Source organism: Xiphophorus maculatus, chromosome 22 (assembly GCF_002775205.1).
Source record: "Xiphophorus maculatus strain JP 163 A chromosome 22, X_maculatus-5.0-male, whole genome shotgun sequence".
In the NCBI taxonomy this organism is placed as follows: Eukaryota; Metazoa; Chordata; class Actinopteri; order Cyprinodontiformes; family Poeciliidae; genus Xiphophorus; species Xiphophorus maculatus.
In genome coordinates, this window is record NC_036464.1 from 16,632,074 (window position 1) to 16,653,271 (window position 21,198).

At 41.0% G+C, this 21,198-nt stretch overlaps 1 protein-coding gene across 2 annotated transcripts in view; it reads right to left on the bottom strand.

The window, feature by feature from the left end:
* Positions 1-15,978, bottom strand: part of LOC102235247 (cGMP-dependent protein kinase 1) — a 93,366-nt gene extending 77,388 nt beyond the window's left edge. The window contains exons 1-2 of one of the 2 annotated variants that reach the window (XM_023327931.1): positions 15,283-15,978; positions 3,680-3,846 (exon numbers count right to left, since the gene is read on the bottom strand). In XM_023327931.1, the coding sequence (XP_023183699.1) occupies positions 3,680-3,846; positions 15,283-15,539 (424 nt within the window). In that variant the 5' untranslated portion in view covers positions 15,540-15,978. Of the gene's footprint in view, positions 1-3,679; positions 3,847-11,230; positions 12,191-15,282 lie in introns of those variants that run through there. The other variant, XM_023327930.1, reaches the window with a different exon arrangement.
* Positions 15,979-21,198: the final 5,220 nt, after the last annotated feature.

Consider the following 21,198-nt stretch of genomic DNA (forward strand, 5'->3'; position numbering starts at 1 on the left):
CCACACCAACCAACAAGATAAACCAATTCCTTTGGTTTATCCGAGTGTCTCTGTGCTTGATCATATTTTGAGCTTGTCTTTAAGTAACAGAAAGTCCCTTAATACATTCGGTATTGCTGTGTTTTTATTAGTATTACATTTGAGTGGTACTATATGGGCTAATTTCTTTACTTTATGTCTTCTTAAGTGAGCAATTTGACTTCCAGGAAAACAAATCAAAAGGTGAAACATCACTTTCAGCACATCAAACTACGGTATGTAATTCTGTTTTGTTCCAAGATGCTAGAGAGAGGAAAAAAAAGAAAAAAGAAAGACCACACTCGATCGCCCATAAACATTTAATTAAGTTTTCACTTGCAGGTTTTAACTGGCTTGTAGAGGTTTGGGTATATTTAAAAGCTTTCCAAAGCATACTGATTTGGAATTTATAACCAGCAGCAACAATCACAAGATGCATAGCACAGTTAGAATACTAAAAGAATTCCCACAAAAAGAAAAAGATTTGAATGACCTGAAAGACGAAACCTTGAAAGATTAATGTTCATAGATTTTTCAGGAAAGCAGATAAATAAATCCAAATCTCTGCGTGATGACCTACGACCTTTATGAATAGTAAGCTGATTCTGAAGTGGATGTGCACTGTTCAAGTCTGCAGTGACACCTGAACTATGACACTTGATCAATCAACACAGGAAAACATGTTTTGCACGTATTTAAGGCGTAAAGAATTTCTGGCAGCATTCAGGTAACAGTTGTAACTTCTGACCAGCATTTGTTACTCTGGTGCAGTAACACTCACTCTTCCCTGAAATACTTTCATTAGAACAGCTTATTGGCAAGATGTGCCGTGGTTGTGTGAACAGTGGCAGCAGTGAAGAGAAACTGCTAAGACTCTCAATTTCCTACACATAATCAGTCAATGTTTTAGATTGCAATAAGATTTTGCAGTCTAGAAATACAACAGCAGTGGTGAGGAAAGCTCAGCAGCACTTTCACCGACTGGGGGTTCAAAGGAGGAATAACCAGATGACCTTCAACTGCTCAACAATTGAAACTGTACTAATACACGCAATGAATGTGTGGCACACTGGATGTGCAGTGTCTGACTAGAAGAGATTACAGAAAGTGGCCAAATCAGCTGAAAAGACTACAGGCTGTCCTCTGCCCCCTCTGGAAGAAAATGCAACCTGTTAATGAACGTACAAATATTATAAAATCATTACGGGCCACTTCCATCAAAGCCACCATCTGTTCAGCCAAATGTCCTGTAGACGGAGGTGTAGGAACAGAACAGAAACAAACACAGTGGGAAACTACTTCTAGACACAAGCCATGAGAACACTAATCTTATCTTAAGTGCAGTGCAGTATGGTAGCTGTAAAAGAGTTGCTGCAAGAACTTTGTTTTCCACAATCCATGTTTCCTAGCAGCAGTAATGTTTGAAGATGCTAAAGAAAATCACCTTAACATTACAAGTACATCTAAAAAAGATAATATTGTATTGTGAAAATAAATAATTTTTGTCAACCATTTCAGAAAGTGAACATTATGCACAAAGGGAAATATTTCAAGCTTGTTTATATATAATTTTGATGATTGTGACTTACAGAGAATGAAAATTTAAATATTGTAATAAAGTGAAATATTGTAAACTCATGGTGTCACACTAACCAGCAAATTAACTCAAAATACTTGGAAAGGCATCTCACTTGTGTCTCAGTCATGAGGAAGACTGCTGACTGGATAAATGTCCAGAGCACAGTCAATGACACCCCTTCACAAAGAGGTCAAGCCACGAAAGGTTGTTGCTAAAGAAGCTCATTGAGTTCTGTGTTTAAGCATTTTCATAGAAAGTTAAGTGGAAAGAAAAAGTGTGACGGGAAAAGGTGCACAAGCAACATGGATAACAGCGGTCTTAAGAAAATTATCAAGTAAAATGTATTCAAGGGTTTGGACGAGCCTCGCAAAGAGTTGACTGAGGCTGGAGTCAGAACATCTAGATCCACTATGCACCGACCAACCCTGCACACCAGCTTACCAGGGCTAAGGGGAAAAAGAACTGGACTGTTGTTCAGTGGTCCAAAGTAAAGTCCTCTTTTGAAATGAAAGTACATTTTGCATTTCATTTGGACATCAAAGTCCCAGAATCTGGAGGAAGAGTGGAGAGGAACATTGCTTGAAGTTTCCCCAGAAAAGGGTGTCATGTCATCTGGTGGTGTTGGTCCACTGTGTTGTTTGAAGTCAATGCAGCCACGTACCAGAAACTTAATAGCACTTTATGCTTCCTTCTGCTGACAAGCTGCAAAGAGGTGCTGATTTTATTTTACAGCAGGATTTGTGTCAGCCCACAACGCCAAAGGTACTAAAGCTGACCATGTTGTTATTGTGCTTGTTTGGTCAACTAATTGGTCTGACCTGAATCCTATAGAGAACGTATGACAGATAGTGTCAGGAGAAAGATGAAGGACACTGGACCCAATAAGGCAGATGACCTGAAAGCTGCTGTCGAAGCAACCTGGGCTTCCATTACATCCCAGATGCCGTAATTTATGCAAAAGGAAAACCAACCAAGTAGAAATGCATAAAAGTGAAAATGCTTGTCAAAAGCCTGACATTTCTGTCAGCTGGGATGATGTTCGCAGGCTTCTTGGGACACCAGACCACAGGACATGTCTCAGAGAATTGAAGTCTTTCCCCCAGAGTGCATTCACAAGCTGTAAACGTCTGGTTTTTTTTATATTGCTGTTGGAAAAATAGCCTCTCTGAGTGGCTTTTCAGCCTTTGCACCCATGTTAGATCAAGACTCATTCTAATCTGGATATTGATGCTTTCTTATTCATTTTTGTGAGCACTTTCTCAAAGTCTTTTGCTGTTATTATGTGGTGGGTTTGCAGATTTTACACCCAACATATGTACATCTATGAGACGCAGAACACATCTCCTAACTGTCTACAGATATTCAAAGTTGAGTTTAGTTAGGTCTTTTAAATATGAATCGCTATTTATGGTATATGTTTTATGCAATGGGAAAGCTTAGAGAAAGTATATTTCACAAATATTATTATTTGAAAGTGTTAGGGGTGAATCTGTAAAATACTTTTGGGTAAACGAGTAACAGGAACTTTGATGATGAGAGCTCAGTCTTGTTTTATGTCTTCATCTGTGTTAATATCCGCCAAGTTCTCCTTCCAATAATGATCAATCACAACTTCCAGACATTGACTGAGACTTTTCATTGAGGTCAAATCTATTGTCAGGGACAAAGACTCAATGAGCGTTTAACTGAAGCTCCTCTAGTCAGAAACTATGGGGTGAAGCTGCCCTTCCAGAGTCAAAATAGACATTATGTTCATTTTTCCATGTACCGTAGGCTTATTGTACACTTCTTTTAAAATAAAATGGACATCAAAATGATGTTGGAAATGAACAAGTCAGTGGGTGCACATCATAGAAAATAAAAACAGAAAAATCACTGGTGGATTAGGATGTGTCACAGCCCTTGAATATTTTATTTTGTTATGTTTCTCAAGCAGAAACATAAAGAGAAAAAGAGGATTTTTTTGTTTTTGTTTGTTCTTTTAAGAGTTCCTCCACACCTCTACACAATCTTAAGATTATTTCCTTAAGCTAATTAAGGACTCAAGATGCCTGATTTACTTCTGCAGATGTGTCATTTTACCTTCCATGACATACACCAGCGATCCCACGTCGCCTTCCTTAATGATGCAGCTGTCCTTCCCATACTCCACAGGGTACATGCAGTCCACGATCTCCTGGATCTGAGACAGCTCCAGGTTCTTCATGAAGTCATTGTCCAAGATGGCTTCTTTGATCAGATCCTTGGACCTGGAAGCAAAGCAAAACAAAGTTAGAACAAAAAAAAACACATTTGAGAAGTGGCTTAAATATTAATTGGGCTTTAGCTTTCTTACATATACCAGGATTTTATCTAACAGACCAAAACAAAGTCATCCACGAAGCATGATTCTCCCACTCCCATGCGTCACCCTGAAAATTGTGTGTTTAGGATAATATGGAGTGCTTTTTAGTATGCATAGTGTTCTCCAAGTTCATGAATGAGTTTGATGTTGGTCTAATCTGATCAAAAGCTAAGGTAATTGGTTTTCATTTAGTGTGAAACATATATGCATTCATCCTGTTTAGATTTTTGATGGCTAAGCATGGTGGAAATCATGTCTCCTTTACTTTCAATTACAATTACATACAATATTTTGGCGATTGTACACAATCGAATGGAAATCAATTGAAATTTTGCAGTAGCAATGTAGCAAAACTGAAAAAAGTTCAAGGCTTGTGAATACTTTTGCAAGGCACTGTACTAGATTCACATGACCATCAATAAAACGATCCAATTAGCACAATTTAGTGCAAAAAGCCTTTGCTTAATTAATATATTCTCAAGGACACTGACCTGCTCAACATGTAGCTTTCTTTCATTAGGTAATGACCGTCTAAATCAAACAGCACAGCTGCTTTTCAAAAGCAAACCCTCATTAGACTTCAAGGTAAAACTTGCTATAACCCCTTTCAAATACAAAATAATAAATGGCTAAATCCAAGCCTCAAGGTAGAAGAGTTGTGGATATTCAGGATGCATGGCTGAAAGCCAAATTTGCCTTCAGGCTGCAGAGGAAGAATTAGTCTTCTCTAACAGCTTTCTCCAACCAATTCGCAAAAAATGGAAGAAAATATAAACCATATAACTAACATGCAACGTTTTGTTGGAAAAGTTAAAAGGAAACCAGGGTAAATGTGTGGCAGCCACGTAATGAAAGGGAAAATTATCACTGAAATCCGAGAGTACACATTAAACGGCACTTATCTTGCCGAGGGGAGATACTTCTTTATAAAGAATGTCCGCACTGACAGCAGGTGAATGCAGGCCAGGTGCAATGAAACACAAGACCTCAAAGGAAACGCCGGTCTGATACTCTCCGACTGAAAGAGGTGAAGAGAGATGGGAGAGATGACGGGTTGAGCGGGGATCGCTCATTCATTGAAGTATGTCATCACCAGCGCTTGAGCCGCTCAGCCGAGCGACGCATGGCTGCTTCTGACAGCATGTGGGCTAAATGAATGAGGTTAATAATTAGCATCTGTGTTAATCCAAAGATGAGACCACTTCTACGGAGACAGAAGGCCTTTCTAACCTAATAACCTAGATAAACGCCACCTATCCAGAGCGTGTATGAATTATGAAAGAATGTGGACCACATCTTGGGGGTTTTTTTTGTTGTTTTTTTTTGCTTTTTGGCCTTTCTGTGTGCATTGTTTAGGCTGATCATGGATCACTTATAGCTAAAAGGGCAAACAACCTGGAAGACATTTATAAAGCAGCTCTCGCTGAAATACCAGCCATCGGCAGAAACCCTGCAGCTACACAAACAGAACGTCAAGCTACCGTATCAGCAGTGCCCAGATTTATTCCCAGTCCTGTCCTGAGCTCCGAGTCTGTGTTTTTAAAACAAACTCCTCTGCACATTCGTGTGTTTATGATCTTGTGTTTTATAGGCACTTCTCGTCATGTTGAACATTTAAGGTAAAAAGAACCTGCTTGTCCATTCTGAGAATTTAAGTGTTGAAATCCTCCAACTTTTTCCCATCAGGCCAAGAAACAACATTTCAACAGTGATGATCAGTACATTTTCTTAAATAGCCTTAAAATACACCAAATGCAAAAATGCAATATGCCATTGAGACATGTAGAGCAATCAAAATTTTTAATTTAGTGGTTTTATTTAGTTGCAAAACAGAATCCATCCATCCATCCATCCATCTTCTTCCGCTTATCCGAGGTCGGGTCGCGGGGGTAGCAGCTTCAGAAGGGAGGCCCAGACTTCCCTCTCCCCAGCCACTTCTTCTAGCTCCTCCGGGGGAATCCCGAGGCGTTCCCAGGCCAGCCGAGAGACATAGTCCCTCCAGCGTGTCCTGGGTCTTCCCCGGGGCCTCCTCCCGGTGGGACGTGCCCGGAACACCTCACCAGGGAGGCGTCCAGGAGGCATCCTGACCAGATGCCCGAGCCACCTCAACTGGCTCCTCTCGATGTGAAGGAGCAGCGGCTCTACTCTGAGTCCCTCCCGGATGACTGAGCTTCTCACCCTATCTCTAAGGGAGAGCCCAGCCACCCTACGGAGAAAACCCATTTCGGCCGCTTGTATCCGCGATCTCGTTCTTTCGGTCATGACCCAAAGCTCATGACCATAGATGAGGGTGGGAACGTAGATCGACCGGTAAATCGAGAGCTTCGCTTTTTGGCTCAGCTCTCTCTTCACCACGACGGACCGGTACAGCGCCCGCTTGACAGCAGACGCTGCGCCAATCCGCCTGTCGATCTCCCGCTCCCTTCTTCCCCCATTCGTGAACAAGATCCCGAGATACTTAAACTCCTCCACTTGGGGCAGGACACCCCCCCTGACCCGGAGAAGGCACTCTACCCTTTTCCGGCTCAAGACCATGGCCTCGGATTTGGAGGCACTGATCCCCATCCCGGCCGCTTCACACTCGGCTGCGAACCGCTCCAGCGAGAGCTGCAGATCACGATCTGATGAAGCCAAAAGGACCACATCGTCTGCGAAAAGCAGAGATGAGATCCTAAGGCCACCAAATCGGACCCCCTCAACACCTTGGCTGCGCCTAGAAATTCTGTCCATGAAAGTGATGAACAGAATCGGTGACAAAGGGCAGCCCTGGCGGAGTCCAACTCTCACCGGAAACGAGCCCGACTTACTGCCGGCAATGCGGACCAGACTCTGACACCGGTCATACAGGGACCTGACAGCCCGTATCAAAGGGCCCGGTACCCCATACTCCCGGAGAACCCCCCACAGGGCTCCCCGAGGGACACGGTCGAACGCCTTCTCCAAGTCCACAAAACACATGTAGACTGGTTGGGCGAACTCCCATGCACCCTCCAGGACCCTGCCGAGGGTGTAGAGCTGGTCCAGTGTTCCACGACCAGGACGAAAACCACACTGCTCTTCCTGGATCCGAGGTTCGACTATCCGACGGACCCTCCTCTCCAGGACCCCTGAATAGACCTTGCCAGGGAGGCTTAAGAGTGTGACCCCTCTATAATTGGAGCACACCCTCCGGTCCCCCTTTTTGAACAGGGGGACCACCACCCCAGTCTGCCAATCCAGGGGAACTGCCCCCGATGTCCATGCGACATTGCAGAGTCGCGTCAACCAACACAACCCCACAACATCCAGAGCCTTAAGGAACTCCGGGCGGATCTCATCCACCCCCGGGGCCTTGCCACCGAGGAGCTTTTTAACCACCTCGGTGACCTCGTCCCCAGAGATTGGAGAGCCCAACCCAGAGTCCCAGAATATCATGCCAAATAAATAAATAAAAATTAATGTTTGAGTTTTTTGTCAATTTTTGCAAATCTTTCATCAATCAAGTACCCAACTGCTGCCACATAAATGGTCTAAAGGTGTTGTCAGTCAGCAAGACTAAAGTCTTCATGGATTGACTGTCAAAACAACAAAGATACTTTGAGATCTCAATTTGTACTCAATTGTACTCAAGAGCAACTTCCTTTTGTACCTCAAAATGCAAGTCTCAAACATTCATGCAACATATTTGCATTTATTTGAAGTCTGTATATTCTTCTAAACTGATTTACGTTTCTTCTTTGGTTACATTCATCTACTAGACTATATTTTTTCCTAAGAATGAAATGTATTTTTATTTTGTAGTTGAGCTCCCACATGGCATTTTTAGTTTCAGAATTCATCCTAAATTGTGCACCCCCTCAAGTCTCTAAAAACTGTTTCTTTAGTGTACTTAAAAGTATTACATTTGTATCATGAGCTGAAACTTTAAAGTCTAAAAACAAAAAAGAAGAAATTTGAAAGGGGGCAAATACTTTTTCACAGCTCAGTAGAGGACTGCAACTACTACTACTACTGTACCTGGATGATCCCAAAAGACTCATTAAGTTTGCCCTTGAAAGTCTGATCATGCAGCTGCAGGAAATTTAATAAGAAAGGACTGATGTGCTGCAGCTGTTTTATATTCCCACTCTTCAATCTTTGTTAAAACCTTTGTCTTTCTTGGCAGACATGGAAGATTGCTTGGATTTAATCTTGAAACTTCCTATTAAATTTTTTGGGAGTAAACTTAAAAAAAAAAACAAAAAAAACTGCTTTTTTGGCTCTGATAACACAAGCCAAGATGGTGATGCTTAAAATAGTTTTAATTTCATGCTGTTGTAGACTCACGATGAAGTGAACTGAATTACCCTGATCCAGCTGTAAGCCTTTTCTGTCTTTTTTTCTAAATTGACCTCCAGTGGGCTGGAAACGAGTTTTGTTGACCCTGTTTCTGTTATATTTCCACCCGTGAGACCTCCAGCCTGGCGGTCCTGATTGCAGCCATTGTTAAGCAAACTTCTTCCAACCAGACCCTATAAAAACATCTGCCTCCCTCGTCTTTGTGAGAATGACATATTTGCTTTCATCTACCAGTAAAGTTTAGGCTGAGCAAGTTCAGTCTTCCTTAAAAGGAGAAACTATGCTCTTTAAAAAGAAAAAAAAAGGAAAATGAGCGGGAGAGGCTGACAGAAATGAGACAGGCAAAAAGCGATATATGGATAACGTATGTGTAAAGAATGCTCCACGGGCCTCATAAAGAAGATGAAGTGGGTAAAAAGTGGAAGAAAAACACAAACATTTAGCCAAATGCAACAGGCATTACCACTGGACTACAAAAACAGCAAAAACATGATGAAAACGCTGCTTTTGCTTGAGAGGTGCACTTGAATTGCTTATCATTTTGTCAGGTTGGTACTTTTAAAATCAATGATAGCAAAGTCGCTTACACAGAAGAATGAAACTAAATTATTTAAAGTAGAATCTGGAATCTATGTGATCCCATAGTGAGTTTCTCAAACAAACAGTCCTTAGAAAAATTTAAATGTAATATTGATACTTAGCTGAGGAGATTACACTGTCTTTTTAAAGAGAGACATGATCACAAAGACAGCAAATTGTACAAAAGAAATTACAACTATACTTTAAAAAAAAGATGGAAACGAGCAATCTTTAAGCATAAGCAAGAGAACAGCCAATCCGTATGCAAAACAACAGCAGCATGAATATCAAAAACAATCACTTTGACTGACTGAACTCTTATCTTCATTTTATTAAAATAAGAGACACATCATGTAAACTGACCAAGATCGCAGCCGCCCTGTTTTTCCTTGATCCATTCTGACAGGTGAGTGGCAGGTCAAAGACTAAAAAAATTGAATTTATTTTAACTACACATCAAATGTGTCCAAACGAAGAACTCCCACCTTTTTTAATCTATAAACAAATCAATCAAGAACAAATGCTTTGATGCACGTTTTTTTGTTGTTGTTGTTGTTGTTGTTTTTCACAAAAATCTGTTAGAGGTGAGGAATGTATCCTGTGATGCATGAAGGAGGGAAATCTAGTAATTCCTTCATTTTCTGTCAGATTCAAAGTATTGTCTTGATCAGTGGACCTGTAGTATTTTTTATGTGGATAAAAATATATCCAAACCAGTCAAAACTGCAGTCACAGTAAAGAAACCCACATAATTAGCCAGGTAAAGCCTTAACAGTATGTCTCTAAATAAACTTGAAATTCCTAAAAAATAACCAGCTCTTACGGGGTTTGTTTTTCTTCAGCACATTATTATAAGAAACAAGCACTGCACATTTTATTTTTTTTTTTACAAATTTTGTTCTGACTCTGCATACAGACATCAGATTAACCAAACATGTATTTTATATCTTAAATTAGGAGGGCTAAAATGCAGTCTAAATGATTAATGATTAATTTTGGTCTGAATCAGAAATTCCTGACTAGTTACAATTTTCATTAGCTATGCCATACTGCCATTTTTTTTCTTCCTTTGCTTACACTGTAAAAAATACTGAATAAATGTTTCAATAAGAAATAATAAAAAAAAACAAAGTTGTTAATGCACAACAGGTATAATTTTCTCTTTTTTGTCCTTGTTCTTGTGCTGCTCACCCCAAGCAACATGGCACCCAGAGCATTGAGCTGCATTGCTCAGATGATAAATTGGCATTATAGTGAAGAGTTGAGCGCAGGAGTCAGAAAACCATCAACGTGCATCACAATCCTCCAGGCTCTGGTCATTTAGCCAAGCTCAAAGTCATTGTCTCACTAAACGTCTCAGTAATTTTTTACAGATGGATACACATGTGCACTCATACAATAAAAGGCTCAGGGTGATGAGTAATTATCATAATGAAGTGGTCACTTATGTGTTTTCTGCTTCTGCAGTACTGAACCGGAATCATACGGATATAAAAATAGAAATTCAAAGAGAAAAGGTCTGGCTCGTGTTTTCTCCAGCACAGAGCTGACAGGCGTGACAAAGACTAATAGCATTTTTGGTGTTCAAACAAATAACACCTTTCATTTTTAATCTGTTTTGATTATATCCATACAGGTTTGTTCCCAGGCATCTCTGAATCTGACACATGGTCTTATTCCAAAATGTGACTCATTTTCTCCCTTTCCCCCAGTTTCACATTGAAAGCTCACAAAAAAAATGTTATTTAAATGCCGTGTGCTTGAAGAGTGAAGAGGACTCTTCCTGTCCACCTTCCACCAGGAAGTGTAGAGCTCAACATTGGCTGAAACCACACACACACACACATACACACACAGCTGGAGTATTCGGACCTCTTCTTGGAGCGGAGCAAAGGACACTGTTTGCTTGAGAGTTTGAAAAGAATGAGACCTCTAGAGTAAACACGAACAGGGATGCTATTAAACTGCCTGTCACGTAGTCAGAATTTGTATAAAACAGACGGCGGTACATTAAGCAGAGCTGCTGCCATTATCTATCGTGGGCAATTCATTTCCCTGTGTATGGTTTTAATATGGAAAACTTGGTCGTTTTCCTGCAAAAAAAGAAAGAAAGAAAGAAAAAAAAATTCTCGTTTTTCTTTCAACTTTCCTATTTCTGGGTAAAGTAGTTACAAATATAATGTATTTGTGCATGAGTGCGATGAGTTTACATCCCCCTCCAACCATGCTCGTTCCTGTGTGCGCTACAGGTGAAGCACCTGCTACGCCTCACGCAACATTACGCACAAGAATCCCACAGGTGGCGGGCGAAAAAAACTGGTAAAGCACACAAACAGAGCGCGAAATTGTAGCATGATTATTCTCATGAGTATAAGCCGATTCTGGACACCTACTGTGGGCTTTTCGCGTAGAAAGGTAGGGTGACATGGCTGAGATCCTGGATGTCGAAGGCGGTGGGTTCGGCCGAGATCGCCTGCCTCTTGGTCCGCTGCTGCTCCTGCAGGTCGGTCTGCTTGTGGACCTGCTGGGTCGCCGGCTTGATGATGGAGCGGTATTTGTCCAATTCGTTCTGCAATCTCTGTATGAGCTCGTCCTTCTGGTCGAGCTCCAGCTCCAGCTCGTCGATGAGCGCGTCCCTCTGGCGCAGCTCCTCGATCTTCTCCTGGAGCGCGTACTGGAGGTCGCGCAGTGTGCCCATTTCAGTGCGACTTTCCTACAAGTTTATACAAACGGTGTTCAGCCGAGTCTTTGTCCTCTCTCCTCTGCCAAGCGGCGCGCAAACTTTATCCGGCATGAACGGACTGGGAGGACGCAGCTCTTGTCTCCACTGAGAGAGGGGAGGATTCCTCGGTTCCAGGCAGATGCTGAGCATGTAAAGGTTACCGGCGTAGTTGGGGCTTTCCCTCTTTTGCCATAAAATGTATAAATCGCAATTGCGCAAATAAGTTTCCTCCTCTGTCTCTCTCCTTCTCCCTCCCTCGGCGATGTGACATTTGAGGACCGTCCTCCCCGAGTGCGTCAAGCTGCGACCCGGAGAGAGCGCATGGCGAGAAGGGCGCCTACAGGAATCTGTGGCACGGTGCAGTTTGATACACCAGAGAGAGCGGCGCTTTGTCTAACATGAATAATGAAGTCAGTGAAAAAGCCACAATTCGGTCATCATACCTCGGCAACTTGCCCCGAGGCCGCCGAGTTACAAATAGACGAGCCTTAATGGAAGCTGGAGGTGATGGAAAACTTAATGAGCCACTGTGCAGAAATGAGCAGCTGCTTCTGCCTGTTGTGTTTGTTTGCTTGAATGTGTCTAAATATCTGTAACCGGTCCCAAACCTGAATATCTCAACTCAACTACAAGTGATGAATATTAAAGCATGCAAATAATGTTATTTATTTATTTATTTATTTATTTATTTATTTATTTATTTATTGTTTTTTTTGGAAACTTATGCTTCAGGTAGCCACCCTGCAAATATTATGTTGTGACAACTGGAGCAAGTAAAAAGTGCTGGGAGCAAGAGGAAAGGAGCATCCTCGGCACACCTCATCTAATCTAATGTGGTGCATGCTCTCTGAACGCTCCTGGTGTCTCTGTCCACATGTTCCAATGAGTCATCTGGAGCTCTGCAAAAAGATTTCGGCCCCGTGTGAGCTGGACAAATTCGGAGAGAGAATAAACTGCCAAGGACAATCTGATAGGATGGGGGTGGAGGGTTTACTCGGGGTAAAAACAGCAATTACTGCTGGGAGGTGAGAGCTGACAGGTATGGACCTGAGGAAGCTGAGGCTGAGGGGAAAGGAGATTTCCCTGGCTGAGTGGGATACGCCTGTGTGAGTAAGACATATTTTTCCTGACATATTGCATGTAAACAATTCAGAACGGAGACAGAAAGCAGGGGGGGGGGAAAAAAGGTCGCCGCTGCCCTCTTGTGGTGCTTTAAAGAAGTGACAAAGGAAACGGATTTCAATTTTTTGGCGGAAAATAAAATGAAATAGTACAAACTTTAGATGAAATTAAATAACTAAAAATAAACTTAAAACTGATTTTGAAATAAAAATAATTAATTATGAATGCCACAATAATTCTGTATGTGGATTTCATTTAGTATTTGTAGGAAAAAGTTGACATCCTATTATGATCAGGGGAAACGTGAAAACAAGAAAGAGATATATCTCTAAACTGGTATTACAGTGTAAAAGAAACAACTATGGACACAATGCCAACCATATTCAATCACAGCATAACTAGGACTTTTAGAATAGCCTTCCAAAATATTGACTTCCTCTGGTATGAATGAACTAAAAAACAATAAAATAAAAATGATTAAGAATATGATTAAGCCATCTGTGCATAGCGAGAGATGTTAGCATATGCTGCTTGTGAAATGTTGGCTCAGGACATCTAGCAGTTGCACTAAAACATGTCGGCCTAATAAGTAGACATTGTTCAAAAGAAGGGAATTCCTTAAAAGAAATGTGTAATTCTTAAAAAAGGACATCGACATCAAACTATAAAGTGTTCCAAAGCTGTTGCCAGACATCAGAGTTTAAATGAAAGCCTTTTGTAGGAGCATCTGTGAGGAACATCTGTTCAACTAGCTGCGCACCAGCCTGTGTTGTTAAATCATTAGTCTGGACGTATTCTCCCAAAGCTTAGCTTCTTTGTACGTGTCCACAAATAGTACAGCTCAGTGTTTTAATTAATCCAACAGTCCCTTGTCTTTATGTTACTTCAAATCCATTTTCATCCCAGTCAGTTGAAGTAGGCACAAAGCTTCAGAAGCAGCAAAGTTGACTTCCTATGTCAGGAAGCGTGCAGCTGCCTTCAGGCCCTCTAAGCACCATTTAGCATCCCTGCATCCAATCCTACATCAGAAGGCCCTCCTACTGTCCTTCAAAGCTCCTCTGCGCTTTAAATTTCACCTCTTCAGCCACCCAGCTCAGCCCTTTTCCTATACAGATCAATAGAAATAGGATCCGTATCTCCATGCTGCTGAAACTCGAGAAAGCGTGCAGGGGCGGTCCGCCGGCTCCACGGTGCCACGTCCTGACTCCTAATGGGGGAGAATGAGGGAGGAGGTCACACACCGTCTCTGACCCCGTGTCAGCGCTCAGCCTCCTTACAGACGCAGCAGGAGTGATTGTCTTTGCATACATGCAGGATGTTCATTACACACAATTAACCTGTTTGTTCACTGGAAAGTCATCTGAGCATTACCTGTGACTCATCAGCTCAGGCTAAAGAAAGAGAGTCCCAACAGAGCTGGTTACAGGTTGACAGAAAGACAGATAGACATAGATGGATAGATAGATAGATAGATAGATAGATAGATAGATAGATAGATAGATAGATAGATAGATAGATAGATAGATAGATAGATAGATAGATAGATAGATAGATAGATAGATAGATAGATAGATAGATAGATAGATAGATAGATAGATAGATAGATAGATAGATAGATAGATAGATAGATAGATAGATAGATAGATAGATAGATAGATAGATAGATAGATAGATAGATAGATAGATAGATAGATAGATAGATAGATAGATAGATAGATAGATAGATTGATTGATTTTAATGAGCATCCTATCTTCTAATGAGCATAATGTGGACTTTAACTGCATCCTCTTTATTGATGCAAATCAAGTTTGGAAATTGTCTAGCCGCTTCAATCAAATTAACCTCAATGTCTGTGGCACGGTGTCAAGAAAGCCATGCTTCTTCTGAGGGTGCAGTATGTGTGAGATAGACCTCAAAACGACAAGTCAGTTGTGATGTTGATTGATTTAAAAGACAAAGACTGACGAACTTTTCTTTCTGTGATTAAAACAGAGACAGGCTGAATGAAGGTGATGTAAGCCGCAAACAACGGTGATGACCTCAGGCTCACGAAACCCCTCAAAATAAGGCCATGTGAACCTAAAACGAGCGCCTGAAGGTGATGAAGTAAGCATATGGTCAAACAAAGCGCTTTCTAATGGAGTATTAAATATCCTCAGACATGCACTTTGGGTCCTCAGCGTTCAGCTACTAAAAGCCAATAATGCACATCACTTCCTCCAGTCTGTGTCCTTTGGGACAGGAGTGATGGGTCTGATCAATTAGGAAGCTCTTTCAGAAGCTGCGTCATTCACCCTAAGAATGAAAGTGCTCGTCCATTCATGACAAAGCTCCAAAGCTCTCATTTTTCATAAATAAGGGTTAGAAAAGTTTTATTATTATTATGACTTGAGGTGGGATCTGAACTCCAAACGGACTTGTTTGTAAACAGGTTGGATCAATTTTCACACTGAACCACCGTTAAAAGCTTTTATATTGATTTAAACCTTTAATGGAAAATATTAGATTTTGCCAATGAGTGGGGATGGAAAAGAAAAAAACTCAAATATAAAAGATGTAACACGCATGAAGCACATGTGACGCAGGGTAGTGTCTCTTACCAGTCAGATTTTGGATATTTCCGAAACGTCTGCCTGGATAGGTCCTGGTGCGTCTGGGGCTCAGCGGAGATGCCCTGCGCCCTGCGGGTCCGGGGACCGATAAGTTGCGCGCTCGGCAGGACGGACTGGCATTTGTGCAGTTTCCTCTTCAGCTCATGGATCTCGTCCTCTCGGTCCGCCAGCCGCCGCTCCAAGTCCCGTATCCTCTCCTCCTTCAGCAGCAGGATCTTGGCAAAGTCATCCTCCAGCTCGCTCATGCTGAAATCCGCGTTAAACTTCTCCAATATAACGAAACTCCCAGGAACTCGAACAGATCGGCACCAATCTCCGCAGCCGTTCTTTGATCTCCGACACGGTGATATGATGCTCCGACAGTCCCCTTCTACCGGCAGCTTGTTTGTACCACAGGAGAAGAGCAAAGCGGGCGTTTAAAGCCGAGGAGCGGCCGATTCATGGAGACTGTCCGCCAAGTCTCCAGGGAGCTGCTGCTGCTGCTGAGCCTTCATTGAGAAAGCAATTACAGCAGATCTTCTTCCCAGCAGGCCGTCGAACTTGGGACTGAAGAGCCGAGACAACTCCTGTAGTTCACCAACACACCACGCAGGAAGCACCCCAAACCACAGACGCCTCCGCCGTCCCTACTCCTGCTGCTGCTGCCCAACCGTGCAGTGTTCGTTTACCATGTATGTGCGCATACCTTTTGGGCTACAATAGCGCGCACATCACCTCCCTGACCCTCCCGTTTGCAAAAAAAAAAAAAAAAAAAAAAAGCTAAAATCAATTGTTCCGCTCTCGCGTCACCAAATATAAAACTGGGTTTAAGCCTATTTGTAAACAGAAATCAGTGAAGCGAAAGTACTAATTTCTCTATATGACAAATGTACATGCAATTGTTTTTTTTTTATCAGTCTATTTAAAGACATTTTGCTAAAAGTTTACAAGTTTCAACCTCTCTAAAATTATGGAATAGTTTGTCCACAAAAAGCTCTAAGCTTCAATAACTGCGACAGTCAAAGATTATATTGGGCCCTAAGCAGAGTTTCATTTTGAGGGATAAATTCAGCTAATCTCATCATAATTCTGGAGGTGGAGGGGGATGAGACTGTATGTTTCTAGCACAAACGTGGGAATTAATGCATAATGCAATGAAACCAGCTAAAGTAAACTTCCCAGACCCAGTCTGAGTCCATAAAATGAACATTTGCATCGACATGAATACAGTGAGAAGGAAATAATAAGGTGAAACCTTTGTGGGACACCTAGCAAACTGGCACCTTATACAGAGATTTAAAAGTCATATGTAGTTAGCCCAGTCTAACTGTAATTCATAACAGTTGGGAAAAATTATTTGGGATGTAATCTTTCATTTGAAATGTGCAATTTGTGGCAGCACTCAGCTAGATGTTGTAATTTCTGCTCTAATTCTGACAAACACTGTTGCTTTTATGTGCACAGGAATGAGTCAGCACAATCCTCCTAACAATTTTGACCTGAAAGTAGCTTGGTTTATATTAGGAAACCATGCACTGATTATGCTAGTCTCAGTTTTCTTTACTGGTGAGGGATTATCTTCACTATAGTGCAAAAACAGATCTCTGAGGAAACATTTATCTCACTTCAACCATAAGTTCTTCTGCAGTTAGCTCCTTCAAACCATGCTTGGCCCAGTCATTTGAAGCTAATGCTACACACGGTTGGTAATAAAGTCAAAATACTAATATACAACGGCAGCTGCGGAAAAACGCTTTCCTTATAAATCAGACAGAGAAAAATACTGAAACTGAAGATAGTTATTCAGGTAAAGGACACAAAATTATTGTTTTGAAGGAGGACAATTTATTTTAGGGAATCTGAGAATATCAGTAGATATCTTATCGCAACCAGTGACAACAAAGCCTAAAAGCTCTATAAAAAACACATTTTTCAACCTGATAACTTTTATGCTCACAAACAACACTAGCAGTCAACTTGATGGTTTACCTGTGGACCATATTTGTCCTAGATGAAGTTGTGCCATCATCCCTTAGCTTCGAATGTTTGCTTCTGTTAAATCTAAGGTTATGTTGACCCAAGGTTGCTATCTGGAAATTGCCGGTATTTTCGCAAGTTGATTGGGGAAAAGATCTACGTTTAGACAAGACACCTTAAATCCTCTGTCATGCCAGAGCCACTATAAGACGCTGTGAGCTTAGCATGTCATCAAAACATGCAGGTGCTTCTGACCCTTAGCTTCCACTTCACTGGCTTCACAGTAAAATCCATTTCCGATTAACCATGTGCTAAAGTAACACATATACAGAAAGTATTAATACCCCTTTAAATTGTTCACTCTTGTTTCATTGCAGCCATTTGCTAAAATCCAAAAAGTTCATGTTATTTCTCATTAATGTACACTCAGGATCCCATCTTGACAGAAATAAGCAGAACTATAGAAATGTTTGCAAATTTATTTTAAAAGATAAGAGATAACTGGACATATTTGGAAGTGCTTTAAGCTTTAAGCATGCAACTTAAAATGACCTCTTCATTTTGCAAAAATAATGGAAAACCCAATTAGTGGTTAATATACTGTATGATTCAAACATTTTCAATTTTCATGGTTTCTAGCTCTAAGATATGATGACATTTTGTCTTTAATGTTCTGTTTTGACCTACTAAAAAACAGTAATAGAGTTTGATAAGTTACTGTAGCCCAGACTCAAGCAATTATAAGAAATTATGAGGATTTCCTCAGTGAGAATAATTTGCCGATGGATCATCTTCGTTTTTTGTCCATCCATAGTAACCATTTCATTTTCCATATATTGCAAACTTAAGCAAGTTTAAAACAAAGCAGATTATCTTGTTGCAAAACTGAAAATCCAATGTAAACATCAACGAAACATGAAATTAATGTCACTGCATTTTTTTTATGTATGACAACAATTTTGTAACAACAGTATCTCTCTGGCTTCACCCACTGATCATCATTCTCACACTCACTGCAATATTAATAACTGAACAGGAGTCTATGCACCATTTTTCATCCCTCCAACTAAATCTGTTGCCAGTGAATGAATTCATTGAGGAAAAGCAGGGAGGGCTCAAGGGTGCGAGACGGATGTTTCATTAAGATTCTGAGTTAAAAATAGAGTGAACAGATCTTCACTTTGCTGGTGAAGTTCAACAGATTTTCACCCTTGTCTACTGCTTTGCATTTCCCCTAAAAACCTCCTGTTCATGTCACAAGACAAGTGCTTGTTACTGGAATGCATGGAGCAAGGATTTGTTTGCCATTTTCTTTTACAATATTATTTTTGCTGTAAATTTGTGGGAAGAATACCACCATTACAGGTGATTGTGCAGTGCTGTCATGAACGTTTGAGCATTTTATGCATGGTTATGTTACAACCTCTAAGTTCTATGTATTTTTTTAATGATAATCCATACACAAAGTTGTACATATTTGCAAAGTGGTAGGAAAAGGAATGATGGAAAAGCTCAAGGAGTGTGTAAGAGTGAGTAAACTCTCACCTGACATGTGAGGCTCCAGATAGCCCACTGAAGTCCTGCTTTTCTGGCTCTTATTAGGATCATTGTTGCGTTATTATAAGAAGTTGAAAACAAACAGTACTGAAAGACAGACTAACACAAAGGTTGTCCTTAATCAATAAAGAAGAACAGTCATGGATTAATTATGTATGCAGCAGACACTGTGTCCATTCTAGTGGTGGTAAATTAAGTGTCACCTTTTATCACCCAGTCCATATGAATGGAAAATATGTGAGTGACACCCTATTCAGAAAAAGAAGGGGATTTGTGCATTAGGACAAAATTATACGGTCCATCATCAATCAGGGTTTTTATTAACATGTCTTTGATCTTATAATATAACATCGACGCCTAAGAGGGTCGTTATATCGTCACCATGACTATATCAGCATCATCTGCCTGGAGCGTTGCCTCCACACCAGAGTATTTCCATGTTTACACAGAGTGAGTAATGCTGTATTACCAGTTTCTGCATCTGTTGTCCGAGCGCTTTCATGGGTCATCTCCCATGGATTTTGCGGGTCAGGTAATGGACAGCCAGTTGACCTCACGGCACCCGGAGATAGATGCTCTGACTGCACACGAGACTGTGGGCGTCACAGAGTTCATGTTGCCGTGCACAAATGAAGCGTCCATGTGGGGTCTCCGCAGCTTCTCCAAGTGCCTGGACACAAAGAGAAGAAAAATGCTGTGCCCCCTCGAATGCCTCAGGGGCAGATCATCTTAGAAAAGATGGCCAAGCAAACATTAGTCACTGTTTTTCTGTAATACACTCTCACACACACACACAAGAGGGCGAAGGATAGAAATTTCTTGGGTATACCCAGACATATGCTTGCACATCATTATCACTCACACCCACACTTGCGTACCAAGATTTATGTAGCTAATCACAAAGCAAAATAATCCCTGCAGATACAAACATAATCATGCCAGCAGTCTGGTTTCAAGAAGTTTGGAGGGATTTTTATGGGTGTGGATGACGAATCAGTGCATCAGTATGTTGTTGAAAGGTTTTGTGATTTTTTTTCCCATGCCTGTCTTGGGCGGACTTCCATCCCACAAAAGGTGACATCAAGTCTGGGACAAAGGTGATGCGAAGCGACAGATGTGTTTCCCACGAGCAATTTCTGTCCTTCAGCTTCCTGAGTCCCAGCAAGAACACAGCATATCCTGCACTTTCACATTAATACCATGTGTAAGCTTTGCATTGCATACAGTGGATGTGTTCTCACATTGTAACATGAGCTGCTGATTGATTGCTTGGCTCACAGAGGAGATAGATAGAAGTAGAGTTCAGGAAATCGACTTAGCCAATGCAATAATGATACTTCCTTCCTGTCTTCCTGCATTAGAATCATCAAAATCAGATACAGTGCATGAGAAGAAGGTGTATTTCTTGTTTTTGTTCTTTGATTTTTCTTGGCAAGTCTTAGCCTGAATGGTGATTAACAAAGAATAATCTTGTCAGAAAGTCATATCCTGGGGCTTAGCAAAAGAATGGATCAATCTTAGTACAGTTTGGTCAAAATACAGAAAGCCGTGTGACTTGTGTAACTTGTGTTGAGGGTGTTTACAGAAAGGGACAAACCTGCAGAGGATCAATCAGTCAGTTAACGTTTTACCTGCAGCAAAAATAGTGTTGTAAAAAGCTAGAGTGGAGCAATTGATAGCACTGTTGCTTTGTAGCAAGTAAATCCTGGGTTCAAGTCCTGGCCTGGGATCTTTCTGAATGGAGTTTGCATGTTCTCCATGTGAGTTTCCTCTGGGTACTCCTGTTTTCCCACAGTCCAAAGATATGGCTGTTTGGTTAATTCGTCTCTCCAAATAGTCCTAAGGTGTGTGTGCAAACCTTTAGCTTGCTCTCTCAATCAGTTTTTTTCCCCCTAATAAAAAATACAACAAAATTATAAAAATATTATTTTAGAAACAGTTATATAGCCTTTTCCAAACTTAAAGATGTAAGTGATTTTGTTTCTTATTTAATCTGGAATTTCTTTAGCTCAGAGCAGGATGTGTTCCTCTTTAAGATCTCTTGTCCTGCTTCATGTCTGATAGCTTCTGTCCTTCTTCATTTTGTATAAATCTAGATAGTTTAGTCTTTGAAGCCAAAGCTGATGGGCTGCAAAAATGTGGCAAGATCAAAGTAGACTTTTAGCATCTTAAAACAACTGTTTTTTTGTTTTTTGCAGGTTGTTTTTTTTTTTTTTTACAGAGAAGGCAACTAATGTTTAACCACAGAAATGGATGTCGGAGATATTCTACAGATGTTTCTGTTTTGATTTTCTTTTGTGTTTGTTTAGTTTCTTGCTTTACTTGTGTGTTTCTGTTCTTTGTGCATTTTGGTTTAGTCTTCTATATGACGCTTATATGCCTAATTTTAGA